Source organism: Ipomoea nil, unplaced genomic scaffold (genome assembly GCF_001879475.1).
Source record: "Ipomoea nil cultivar Tokyo-kokei standard unplaced genomic scaffold, Asagao_1.1 scaffold1274, whole genome shotgun sequence".
Taxonomy (NCBI): Eukaryota; Viridiplantae; Streptophyta; class Magnoliopsida; order Solanales; family Convolvulaceae; genus Ipomoea; species Ipomoea nil.
The window spans coordinates 4,624-18,393 of record NW_017617702.1 but is presented as its reverse complement, the minus strand read 5'-3'; the positions used below and the strand labels follow the sequence as shown (position 1 = coordinate 18,393).

Below are 13,770 nucleotides of genomic sequence, written 5' to 3'. Positions count from 1 at the left end.
GAGATCGGCGGTATGTTACTATCATGTTTAATGGTACCCTCGTGTACTGAGAGATCGGCGGTATTGATTGGCAACAGATTGGTGGGGGATGACGATCCCAAGAGGGAAAAGGTTGGACTCAGAAGTATAGGGTGGCACTCGGAGGTACAGGTTGAAACTGAGATAAGGCTGGGGGTAGCCATAAGGGTGGTACTAAGGTAAAATGTTGGAACGTGAAACTTGTCATTATGTGATTTGTTGTGTTTATTGCTTATGAGCATGTCTATCGAGAACTCTACCATTAAGATGGTAGGTTGTGTCTATTGTTGAGAATGTTGCTTGTTGTCCTTGTTGACTTGTGGTTTATTGTTGATGATCGGTCTTTTGTTGAGAGCGTGATGTTGTGTCCCTTGATGTTTCCCTCTCTTGGTTTTGAAATGATATATATTGTATTCCTCTGTCTCAAATGGTTTTGAATATATTTATATATTATGATACTTAATGTGTATTGGTGGGTTACCAGCATCTCTCGCTGACGGGTGTTATTCCTATGTTTTTCAGGTTATGATTAGCTTGGAGAGCGCGCTAGTGGATATAGATAGCGTAGTTCTTATGCCTTCACTTTGATTAGATTGTTGGCCTGTGTGCCCTAAACTTTTTATGTTGTTATGAATGTTTCTATTAGACTTAGCCTGTGCACCTATAGATTTACGGGTGTGGCATAGCACTTTCCCGTTTTAAGGAATCAGCTTCCTTTTATCTAATGAGTAATGTTTAGACTGTTTATCTCTTATTTAAACTTTTAAATTTTGGTAAAATCAGGGGTGTTTCACACACACACACACACACACACACACACACACACACACACACACAAACACACACACACACACACACACACACACACACACACACACACACAAATATATATATATATATATATATATATATATATATATATATATATATATATATATATATATATATATATATATATATATATATATATCACATCCTCTAATTCCTTAAAAATCAGAGTAATGAATGCGGAACCTAAAACTCAGTTCTGAAAATTCTAAAAACTTTTGTAACTTCTAAAAACGATTATTGACTTAAACTACTGCATATGAAAAAATTTTATATACTAAAAATCTCAAGTTATTCCGTTGGTGAATTTCTCATAAAAGCAACTTGAGAAATTTGTCATCATTATGTATCTCAAAAGTTATGGTTTGATTATCTTTGTTGCTTAGTAAAGAAAATTGAAAATTGATAGGATAGTGTGTTCCACACGTCTAAAGACAATGATCAAAGTGTTTCTTTGTTTGTGCTAAGTCTTAAGTTTGTTATACGAGAGCGAGGTTCCTAACAAGTCATACTAAAGTTATTGATGAAATGCTTTTAGAATTGAAAAATATTGAAATGATGAGAGGCTAAGAAGTGAAAAATAATGTTGTGAAAGTGGTTTTGATATAAGAAGGAGAATAAAATGTGAATTTATTACCTTATCCTCTAAGAAGGAGAGAACCAAATGCACCACTTTGTTCATAACTAAGGGACTAAAAATGGATACGGTTATAACTCAGGACTAAAAATAAATACGGTCATAACTCAGGGACCGACACATACATAGTAATACTGACAATACACATATTTCATCAAGCAAAGTTGAAGATCACCCAAATGCCGTCTTTCATCTTTCCAAGAATCCAAGCAAAGATCTTCAGCTTAACTGTTCCCCGCCTGGGAATAACAAATGGTGGATTAGCGTTTACTTGGTGCTTCGCCATCGTTCTCTGATCTGCTTCCTTCCGTTGTATGGGGTGAGTGAAACGCTGAAATTAATGTGAGAAGAGGGGAAGATATAAACATATATTTATAGGATATGTAAGGCGCAAGTGGGCAACCGACTATTTAATTAAACTAAAGCTTATTTCCTTTAACTAGGTTGCTTCCTAGAAAATGCTATATATGGTGACCACGCTTACCCTCGACGACCATGGAATATCCCATCCGAAATTTATTATTTTTTCTGTCCTTATTATATCAAATTAAACTCTAGTTATCGCATTTGAATTACAAATAATTGAGCCTTCAAGTTTCACAATCCAGTCACTATATATAAATTAATAAACCGCAACCTTAATCAAATTAGTCTCATAATTTATTTAAAAACCACAAAATTTCGATTTCAACTTTATGTGAGAGTTGTTGTGTCGATTGAGCCCATTCAACTACAAGTAATCAAGTGATCCTTTTGCTGACATGGTGAACATTCGAGTAGGGATTGTAGACAACCAAATAAATCAAAGTGACAAGATATAAAATTCGGAATGAATGATTAAATATGAAACTATATCATGAAGTTCAAGTATAAAACATGGTGTAATTATTAATTAAAAATGAACGTTTAAAATATCAATCTAACCAATAATTAAACTGGGAATTGACCAAGACTATGTGGTCTAATGGTACCCGAGTTGGACTTCCATTTGGAAGGTTGTGAGTTTGAGTTGGTTATTTGTATTTCAGTAGATTGAGAAAGTATATGAACAGATACTACATTGTAATACAGTCAATAGCATTTAAAAAAAAAAAAAAAAAAAAAAAAAAAAAAAAAAAAAAAAAAACTGGGAATTGACTAGAATGAAGTGAATATTATTTGTGCTGATGAGAAGCTACTGACGGTGGACAAGGGTCGTTAATGCGGCTGGGTTGGTTAGGATCTTTTATTCTTCGTATGCGGCTGGGGTTAGGATCTTTTTTTCTTCGTACACAAAGAAGAATAATTAAAATAATAAGAGTAACATTATTATTATTATTATTATTATTATTATTATTATTATTATTATTATTATTATTATTGTTGTTGTTGTTGTTGTTGTTGTTGTTGTTATTGTTATTGTTATTGTTATTGTTATTGTTATTGTTGCTACTTGGAAAAGTCCACTTCACCTTCAATTTAAAATAAAAAAATAAAAAAAGGATCACAGTTGTGTGAGACCGGCTCACGGATCCTTATCCGTGAAACAATCGAGTCGGATCAATATGGAAATGTAATACTAAACATGAGTAAAGTGTTTGTTACATGTGAAAGTGCATGTATTATTTTTGAAAAAAAAAATGTAATGCTTTTACATTTTGATATAAAAGTAGTACTACACTTTGCTTCAAAAATATTATACGTACTTTTCTTTATAAATAATGTTGGCAAGTGTTTGTTACTTATAAGAAAAAAAAAAATGTAATACTTATGAAAAAAGTAATATTTTTAAATCAAATGTAAAAGTATTATATTTTAATATTACACTTTTTTCATATAAGTAATAAATATTCTAACAATGTAATCAAATAGGTGAGTTTTTGTAGGTGGAGAGTGGAGTCATATGATCTAATATTTATGCTGGAAATGTAATATTAATTATGAATAAATTTTGTTTACTTATAAGTGAAAGTGTAATATTTTTGGAAGAAAAATGGACTATTTTTAAATCAAAATATAATATTTAGAAGTTGAATAATTATTTAAATAAGAATAAATTTATTGATTATTGTTACTTATGATAGAAAATGTAATAATTATGCGCAAAAAATTGATACTTTTTTTTTCATATAAGTAATAAATATTCTAACAATGTAATCAAATAGGTGAGTTTTTGTAGGTGGAGAGTGGAGTCATATGATCTAATATTTATGCTGGAAATGTAATATTAATTATGAATAAATTTTGTTTACTTATAAGTGAAAGTGTAATATTTTTGGAAGAAAAATGGACTATTTTTAAATCAAAATATAATATTTAGAAGTTGAATAATTATTTAAATAAGAATAAATTTATTGATTATTGTTACTTATGATAGAAAATGTAATAATTATGCGCAAAAAATTGATACTTTTGATGAAAAAGTATTCCGTAATACTACTAAATTATAATATTTATGAAATAAAATATAATATCTTTGAAAAACTCGATTCTTTTAACATATGAGGATCCATGAAACGGGCTCATATAAAATTATGTCATCAAACAACCATTCACTAAATTATCTCTTATCCAATTGAACAATCTAGCCATCAATATTTATTAGTAATACTAATTTTAAAGGGGATCATATGCCCCAAAAGAGTAGCTAAATAAGCGTAGCATGATTCTCATATTTAAAAGTCACATATTTGATTTATTCCTGTAAACACCTGCTCATATGAGCTTATCGCACAAGTGTCAGTAGCTTGGCTAATTTTATGTATAAAATAATGAACAGACAATGTTTTTATTGTACGTCTATACCAATTTGTCAACAAGAAAACCAATATCTCTATACTAATTAACTTACAGATAAAATCACAAAAATAGAAATAAGATTTAAAAAACAAAGTTAATAACTTCATCCAAAAATTTAAAACATATTCTCAGATTTGTCATTTTCTATCGTCTTATTTTAATCACAAAATTAAAATCACTTTCGTCACAACTCAATCCGTGGAGATTGTGCAGCTGATTGACCAAAACTGGTTCGTTCGTCTCCGTGAATATTGTTGTTGCCACCATCGCCATCACAATTTTGTTTTGTTCCTATGTTCTAAGATTTCAATTTTTAACATTCATCTAATGATAAATAATTATCCAAAACAATAAAAAATAAAAAACACTTCGTAAGAACTGGATGGGTCGACGAGCATGACATAGTAGTATTTTTTTCATAGGCCAACCTCTCAAAGTGAGGGGGTTCCTTATGCTCAGTGAGCAGAGCACCGGTCTAGCCTCTGTGGTTCATGTTCAGTTGAGTCACCATGATTTACATCCTCCCAAATGGTGTGGAGGCCCTTAGGGTTGAGGTTCAGCCTTTTGGAAGAATATATATATGCGTGTGGATTTTGGATCCGGTGAGGTTAGCATTGGCAGATGAGGTGGTGAGGCTCAATCTTGTACATTTATTTTCATATTTTGACGTCTCAGATTTAATGTGGTATATTGCCTTGTGCGCTGGTTTTTTGTACATGTAGGGTCATTAATGTCTTTTTCTTTGTATCTTTATTAGGCAGTATTAATTATTTACCTGATTTTATGGGCTTGTGCAAGTTAATTATGGTTCAAATCGGATGTTTTATTTTATTGCACTTTTAATTGCCGTCTATTCAACTTCTTGGCGTTGCATATTGCGTATCTTCTCTGGTAGTCTCTTCGTTTCCTGCGATCTCTTCCGCGGCTGTGTCTTCTCCGCCCGGCCACTTTTTTCTAGCGCCAACGTTGTTCATCTTTGCCTGTGCCATTCTGTCAATCTTTGTCTGTGCCGTTCTGTCAGAGGTGATGGCCGGTTCTACCAACCGTCAGTCCAAGCGTCAGAGGGGTGCGTCTTCCGATAGCATTCCAGGTATTCCGGTCGCCGCGTTTATGATGTTTCGTTTTCTTTCGCGTGGGTGGGTTTGTGCTGGTCTTGCATGTGTATGTCGGCTAGACGAATGTGGGGATGGTTTTGGTCAGTTTACTTGGAGTGTAGCCGGGGTGTTAGGGTTTACTTGTGGGGCTTCTCGTCCATCTGTTTGCTTGGCGTTTTTTTTGTTTTTGGTGTTTGTTTTCCGGGTAATGGCGGGTTCCGGCGTCTAGGGACTGTGCATGGTTGTGTGGTCGGCGGGTTTAGGGGGGAGGGGTTTTGGGGGGCTTTTTGGGGGTGTTTGGCGGTGGGTTGGTTAGCGTTTCGGCAAGGGAGGTGTTAGTTCATGGAGTTGTTTTGATTTTTTTTTTAAGTTTTTTTTTTTTTTGTGTTTTGGATGGCTGGGGAATGGTTTCTGTTCTTTTTTTTTTTTTTTTTTTTTTTTTTTGGGTGTTTTTTTAAGGACTGTATGTTAGGCGGGGGTGTGTATTTGCCGTAATGTTTAGTAAGCGGTGGGTGCGTTTTAGAATTTCGGCATGTGCGATCTGGGTTTATTGTTCGGGGTTTCTTCCGTATTATGCTGCGCTAGTTTTGTTTTGTTTGTTTTTTTTTTTTTTTTTGTTTTGTTTGTTGGGTTACGGCGTTTTTCAGGCGCTAAGTTGTTTGCATGTCGTTGTATTTGGCGTTTTAGGGGGGGGGGGGGGGGGGGGGGGGGGAGGTTTGGTGTGGCTGTGGTGATTTTCGATGGGGTGGGTGGTGTACGGCAAGGGAAGGGTGAGTTGTTGCTTTAATTGTAGTTAGTTTTTTTTTTTTTTTTAAAATGTTTTGGGGTCGTTTTCTTGCATTTGGTGCGTTGGTTGCGAATACGGCCTCATGTATGTGTCGAAACAGTTTTGCATATGTTCTTAAGTTGGTGAATTTCATAGTTTAAGTTAGTGCGTTATTAGTTATTGTGTGTGCAACTACACTGGTGCTGTGAAATGGTCATGTTTTTTTTTTCACGGTGCAGTGAAGGTATAACTACCCAGAAGTGAATCAAGATATGTTGGTGTGTGCGGGTGTGGTTATATGCAGTTGCATTACGTTAAATTGTAGCATTTAATTTATCACTACGTAACATATGTACCGCGTGTGTTTAATTTTGCTTTTGTAGGCAACCCGGCCTGTGTTTTCTTATGGTGGTGGGTTGTTTTGGTCCCTTCATTTTTTTAAAAAAGAATAATTTATTTTTAGTCCAGCGTGATGTGTCTGTTGGTCGTTATGGTAGGGGGGTGGTGGTTGCGTATTAGGATTTCAGCGTGTGCAAATTCAATTGCTGTGTGCATTTTATTTTTTATGGTGGGTGCAACTGTGTATTGAAGTGTAGGGTATGGGAATTAATTCGTACACTTGTTTGCACAAGCCATGTTAATTTATTATGTGCGTTATAAGTTCGATTTCGTTATAAATATGTTTTTGATTTTCATTTGCATTTTGGTCTTTGGGTTTGAGTTTATTTTTATTTATTTATTTTTTTTTAAATCAACTATTAGTGGTGTGTGCGCTTCGCGGATATGGTGGGTGCGGATTAATCAATTTGATTAATTTTGTAACATTTCGGTCTTCTATCTATCTATTTTATCTGTCAATGGCATTTTCTTGTTTTATTTTTCTAAATCGTTTTTGGTTGTGGAGTATTCAATACGAACTCTGTGCAATAGTTTGGCTAGGGTTGTTCTTTTCTATTTTCTGCCGTGCAGGGCATTGTTATGGCACGTGCGAATTACATTGGAGGTGAGTTTGTTTCATTTATTATTTTTTTATGGATGGAAAGTTATTTTGTTTGGTTGTCTTTCGTGTAGAGAACAATTCGGAGTTGTTTGCAGCACCTCCTGGTGTGGGTTTGCCTACTGCCCAAGTTGTTCCACCAGTCCCTCCTGCCGAGGTGTCTACCCCTGCTCAAACGACATCATTCAAACTACGGACCCATTATTCTTTATGTGCTTTAATAATAACATGTAATTAGCTATAAAAAAAAATATAATTAGCTACAACTTCTCATCTATCATTGTACTCCAGGAAACAGTTACACATTACAAATGGATATACACGTTCTCAATTTCACCAAGTGATTGGTTCATTACACATATATTGCAAATTACAATTCGTTCATAACTTTAAGCTAATCAGCAACTTGCACATGCATAATAACACCGGTGCATACATCTCCTATCATCTAACATTTTTCCACTCCCATATGAAAGCTAGACCCATTCACCAACTTGTCCTATATTCTGTATTATCAAATGTAAAATGCAAAAACTTCATTTCGCACAGACTGCAACACATACGTCAAAGTAGAGGTTGCGGTGCATGCATAGTGGGTTCAAACGCACGCCATAGCTATGTTACGTAATGCTGGTTATAAAGCTTCGATTTCCCGTTTTGCTACCACTTCTAACAATTCGCACACACACCCACATAGCCCTTTACGCAGACATATACCGTTTGAACTGAAATCGATTATCGCCGACACATGGAGTTGCACACACATGCACTGTCGGTCGCACACACTTCACCATACCAACTGCACACACGTCTACACAAAGACCAATACAAACCCAGTTCAAATGCACATACCTGTAGCCGTATTAGCCATTTCCGCCACAGAAATTAGTACACCTTCGATATCTTCTTGCTCACCACGTTTTAATCACACCATTTAACATAATATTACTGCAATCTACTACCATTAATATTACATATATTCATATGGTAAATATTCCGTTTAATTTGTAACCATAAATAATTACACTATTAAAATTACTTCTTCACCCTTATGGTTAAAATACTACCTTAATTACATTACAATCTCTTTCAATCTCAGCCTTCTATTAATATTGATTTAATGGATGGGATGGGATCTCATGATCACATCCATCTATCTGACCTCATGGGATCCGGAGCCCGTGCGTGTGTATCCTTAATTAGGTGAGAATAGGGCTTTATGTGAGAATGTGTTATGTAATCCAGACCATCCAATAAAATATTTTCACGGCCAAGATTACATCTCTGCAGTGCCTACAATCTTGGGATTTGGGTGTTTAAATTTGGAGAGAACGTTTGCAGTCGGGGCAAATTAATAATCTTCGATTTAGGAGGGAAGCGGCATAATAGTGAAGTCTTTCTTCCCCTGTACGCTTTCCATAGTTCCACATACTCCATCTCCATTGTTGAAGTAGATGTCGCGAATAAATAACCCGGGAGAGTAGCGAGGATCCGATGGAGTTTAATGAGATCGCTGGCGGTTCAAGTAAACGGTGGACGCGAGCGAGAAATTCTGGCAACGACAGCGGCAGAGGTTATGGGTATTGTTCAATTGTGTGTTTCATTAGTGAAATGGCGATTTAAACAGATGCATGTGCTTAAAAAGTAGGGTTTGATGCGATTTAGACCATCTCCAACCATTGCACCAAATTCTGCTCTAAATTTTACACCAAAAATGAATATTCTCAATATATTCTTACACCAAATTTTTTTCATCTCCAACCAATTACGTCAAATTTTGCACCAAATTTTATTCCTACACCCCTCATAAAGTTTATATTTATACTTTTATTCTTTTAACAAAACTAATAGTTGTAATTTAATAAATTAGACTTTAATTAAATTATATTTAATATTAGTTTTGTTTTAATCGTCTTGATAAGATCTTTCAAATGATATAATTTTATTTTAATAATATACAATTTATGTTTAATATTTAACGAAATATGTAAATATATAAAAATAAAAAAGGATACAATATAATTATAATGCAAATATTATTTTATTCCACAATAATAAGTTATAGAACATCCGCTACATTTAATTGATAGAATTACCATAATGTTCCCACATATGCTCGATCAATGCATCACGAAGCGCATAATGTGCTTCTTTATTTTTTATTTGCCTATGTCGAGCAAGAAACTCTTCAAAGACAATTCTTTCATCTCTACATATATCAACCTTAGGAGCCGGTGCTTCTCTCCAACTTTGTATATCGACTTGCTCATCACATTCATCTTCCATTATCATATTATGCATTATGATGCATGATGTCATTATATCATGCAATACATGTTTATCCCAAAAACGTACTGGTCCCTTGACTATTGCAAATCTTGATTGAAGGACCCCAAATGCACGTTCTACATCCTTTCTACATGCTTCTTGCATCATTGCAAATAACTTTTTCTTTGGTCCTAGGGGCTGATGAATAGTTTGTACCAGGGTTGACCATTTCGGATATATCCCATCAGCTAAATAATATCCTGTATCGTACACTTTCCCTTGAATAACATAATGAGCAGGAGGTGCCGTACCATTTGCAATGTTTGCAAACAAATGTGATGCCTCCAACACATTAATATCACTATTCGACCCCGGCAAACCAAAATGTGCATGCCAAATCCACAAATCATAATCAGCTACGGCCTCGAGAACAATAGTTGGTTCTCGACTACGCCCAGCATATTGGCCGGCCCAAGCTGTTGGACAGTTTTTCCAAGTCCAGTGCATGCAATCTAAACTCCCAAGCATCCCTGGAAAGCCACGCCTCTCACCAATTTCAAGCAACCTTGCAACATCATTAGCATCGGGCGCTCTTAGATAGCATTGTCCAAAGACCTCTACGACCGCTCTGCAAAATCTCTTCAAACTTTCAATTGATGTTGATTCCCCAATTTGGATGTATTCATCTGTTGCATCTGCTGCTACTCTATAAGCCAAAATTCGAAATGCTGCTGTTACTTTTTGTAAAGTAGACAAGCCTAGTCTACCGACTGTATCTCTCCGTTGCACAAAGTAATTGTCGTGCTCTACAACAACATTGGCAATTCGTAAGAACAAATTTCGACTCATTCGAAATCGTCTACGAAATATTGCCTCATTATATTTTGGATTTTCTGAAAAATAATCAGCATGTAATCTTCGATCACCATCTTCACGGTCACGGTGAATCACTCTATGCCCGGAAATTGAACCGCCATGACTTGGGTTGATGGCTTGAGTAGACATAATCTCCAAACAGTAAGCCATGGCAGCATTGTTGTTAGCATACGTACTTAGTAGTGCTTGTTGTTGTGATTGTATTATAGCAATGAGATCATCGTCATCCTCTTGCGAGGATGAAGATGGGTGTTGGGGTAAGGATGAAAATGGGTGTGAGGGATTCATATCTCAAGATTGCTATGGTGAAAGATAAGTGTGTATGCCATGTATTTATATATCTGATATGATATCTTTCCCAAATCTCAAAAGTAATTCCTTTCAACCGTAGGATTTTATCACAATCATCTTAGCCATTAATTGGTATTCATATACTTCCAACACAAAATCCAAGATCTGACATGATATCTTTCCCAAATCCCAAAAGCAATTCCTTTCAACCGTAGGATTTTATCACAACCATCTTAGCCATTAATTGGTATTCATATACTTCCAACACAAAATCCAAGATCTGACGTGATATCTTTCCCAAATCCCAAAAGCAATTCCTTTCAACCGTAGGATTTTATCACAACCATCTTAGCCATTAATTGGTATTCATATACTTCCAACACACAATCCAATATCTGACATGATGTCTTTCCCAAATCCCAAAAGCAATTCCTTTCAACCATAGGATTTTATCACAACCATCTTAGCCATTAATTGATTTTTGCTTTCACTCTATATAATAGTACACCACCAAATCAGAAACCACAACTCTTTGAATTCTCTATTCTATATTCCTCTCCATCCTCTTTTTAAAAATGTCCAAGGCACGCACAGTTCGAACTAGTTCATCCTCTATTGAAGAAGATAAACTCCTTTGTCATGTGTATGTTAATATTTGCCAAGATAAAGCTACGGGTCACCATCAAGCTGGGGATGTATTTTGGACTCGTATTATGAATGCTTATCATGAAGCGCTACCAGCAAATGTTGGAAGCACTCGATCATTGAGGTCAATTACGTCCCGGATGCAAACTATAATAAAAGCTGTCGCCAAATTCAGAGGATGTATTGTACAGGTTGAGAACTTGAATCTTAGTAGAGCTTCAGAAAAAGACATTGTGAGTATTTTGTGTTTATATATAAATTGTGAATAATTTGAACGTTTGTGTTATTTACTTACTTTAATTGTGGTTATAACAGATTAATAGGGCAAGAGCACTAATGGAACAAGAGGCCAAATTTAAAAATGGTTTTAAATTTGATCATGTATGGCCTATTGTTAAAGACTTGGAGAAATTTCAAAGTCCTTCGGATAGAGAACCAAGTGTTGCAAGTCGAAAGCGAAGTTCTGACATTGAAGCTGCAGAGTCACAAGGCGATAAGTCAATAGGTTCATCATCGTTTTGCCTTAACTTAGACGATGATTTCGAAAGTCAGGGCTTGAACAATGAACGTCCTACCGGACGTAACAAGGAAAAAAAGAAGAAACAAGCATTTGCAGAATGTCATGATTATTTTGCCAAAGTCACAGAACATAATGAAAAAATCGCACAAATGTTCGAACAAAGTCAAACTCAACTCCAACAAAATTATGAGCTTCAAATGATAAAAGCTCAAAATGAAGCAAAGCAACTACAGTTGGCGGAACAACAAGAAGATAACAGAATCATGAGCATAGATGTTGATTCCATCACAGATCCAATAAGGCGTGATTGACTTAAAAATACACAATTACAAATTCATGCAAAGAGAGCTCGTCAACCACTTGGAGGAGAAGAATCAAGCAGTCAGTTTACTCAATATTTTAATCATTTGGGAGGAAATGATGCTGGCCTAGGAGATTATTGAATTAAGTATGTTTAAAGTAGTTTTAATTAAGTTTTATGTGTTTGTTTTAAATTAAGTATGTTTAAAGTAGTTTTAATTAAGTTTTATGTGTTAGCTTTAAATTAAGTATGTAATTTCCTTTAATTTTGTTATAATTAAGCTTTATGTGTTTTCATTTTTAATTAATCTATGTTCAATATTAGACTTATTTTAATCGTCTTGATGAGATCTTTGAAATGATATAATTCATTTTAAATAATATAAAATTTATAGTTAACAATTTAACAAAATATACAAATATATTAAAACAAAAAACAAAACAATAAAAGGAATTAAACAAAAAAGTGGGGTCAAAATGAAAAAAACAAAACTTATAGCGTTTTGGCGCACTGTGAACAGTGCTGCGCCAAATATGGCGCAGCACTGTTCACAGTGCGCCAAATATTTGGTGAAATAGCGCATGGTTGGAGCTGATTTTTGGCGTTGTTTTTTTTTTTGTTTTGGTGAGATAGTGCTCCCCTTGGAGATGGTCTTGGAGCTGGTTTTGAGTGTTTTTCACATAATAGGGGTTAAATGTCTACTCATTATGTGCGTAATCCGTGCTTGAGGGAGTAAGGGGAATAGTTGGTGGCTTTTTAACTTATGGTTTGACATATAAATTTTGACAACTCAAAATATTTTTCTCGAATTCTTATTTTATAAAATTTTTAAAAATAAATTATTGAAATAAGGTTCAAATTGGCCAGTGAACGTAACCTGAAAATGCAATTAGGCCATTGAACGAAAAAAAAAAAAAGAAGTGCAATTAGGCCATCGAACACTACAAATATATGCAATTTTACCTGATAGCAGGTTACCATCAATTTTATCAGGTTATTTGCTTACGTGGCAGCTGAGTTTACATTTTTAATAATTTTTAATAATATTTTTTATTTAAAAAAAAAAACACAACGGGGTGGCCGCCATCGTTTTATTTATTTTTTTGGGAAATTTTTTTTAATTTAATGTTTTTTCAATTTTTTTAAAATTTATTATTAAAAATAATTTAAAAATTATAAAAAATGCCGACTCAGCTGCCACGTAAGCACGTAACCTGATTATTTTTATTCCTACAATGATTTAAACCCAAAATGATTTAATTCTTGAGTCTAATGATTTTGGTTTGAGCCAAAAATATTTCTAAGCCTCAAAATATGTCTAGTCTTGACCCAAACTTTCTAAGCCCAAAGGTTTTAATCTCTAAATTCTAGAACTATTTTCAAGCCCAACAAATATTTATTGAATTTAAGGCTTTAATATAGACGGCAAATTATATCATGCATCACGGTGCATGATCAATCATGCACCGCGCGTCCTTTTTTTAAATGAAAAGAAACGGTGTTTGTTTTCCGCCGTTTCGCACCCTTTTGCATAAAGTAACTCTGTTATTCTGTGTTATTTTGTATACACTACAATTTCAATTCAACACAACTATAGTTTCATTTCGATATAACTATAGTTCCATTCGATATTTATAGACTCAAATATATGAAAATGTTATTTAATTTTATTTTATATACACTATAGTTTCATTAAAACACAACTACATGATCATTTTGATATAATTACAGCTTCATTGTACAATATATAC

General features: G+C 34.4%; 2 protein-coding genes across 2 annotated transcripts; one reads left to right on the top strand and one right to left on the bottom strand.

Moving 5' to 3' along the window:
* Window positions 1-9,197: 9,197 nt before the first annotated feature.
* On the bottom strand, window positions 9,198-10,550 carry LOC109184651 (putative nuclease HARBI1). Its single transcript, XM_019334676.1, has 2 exons — window positions 10,314-10,550; window positions 9,198-10,154 (listed from the first exon to the last, which is right to left on the bottom strand). Exons 1-2 carry the CDS (start codon window positions 10,548-10,550, stop codon window positions 9,198-9,200), a joined length of 1,194 nt encoding a protein of 397 aa, XP_019190221.1.
* Window positions 10,551-11,128: 578 nt separating this feature from the next.
* On the top strand, window positions 11,129-12,029 carry LOC109184650. The gene is made up of 2 exons (XM_019334675.1): window positions 11,129-11,431; window positions 11,514-12,029. Exons 1-2 carry the CDS (start codon window positions 11,129-11,131, stop codon window positions 12,027-12,029), a joined length of 819 nt encoding a protein of 272 aa, XP_019190220.1.
* Window positions 12,030-13,770: the final 1,741 nt, after the last annotated feature.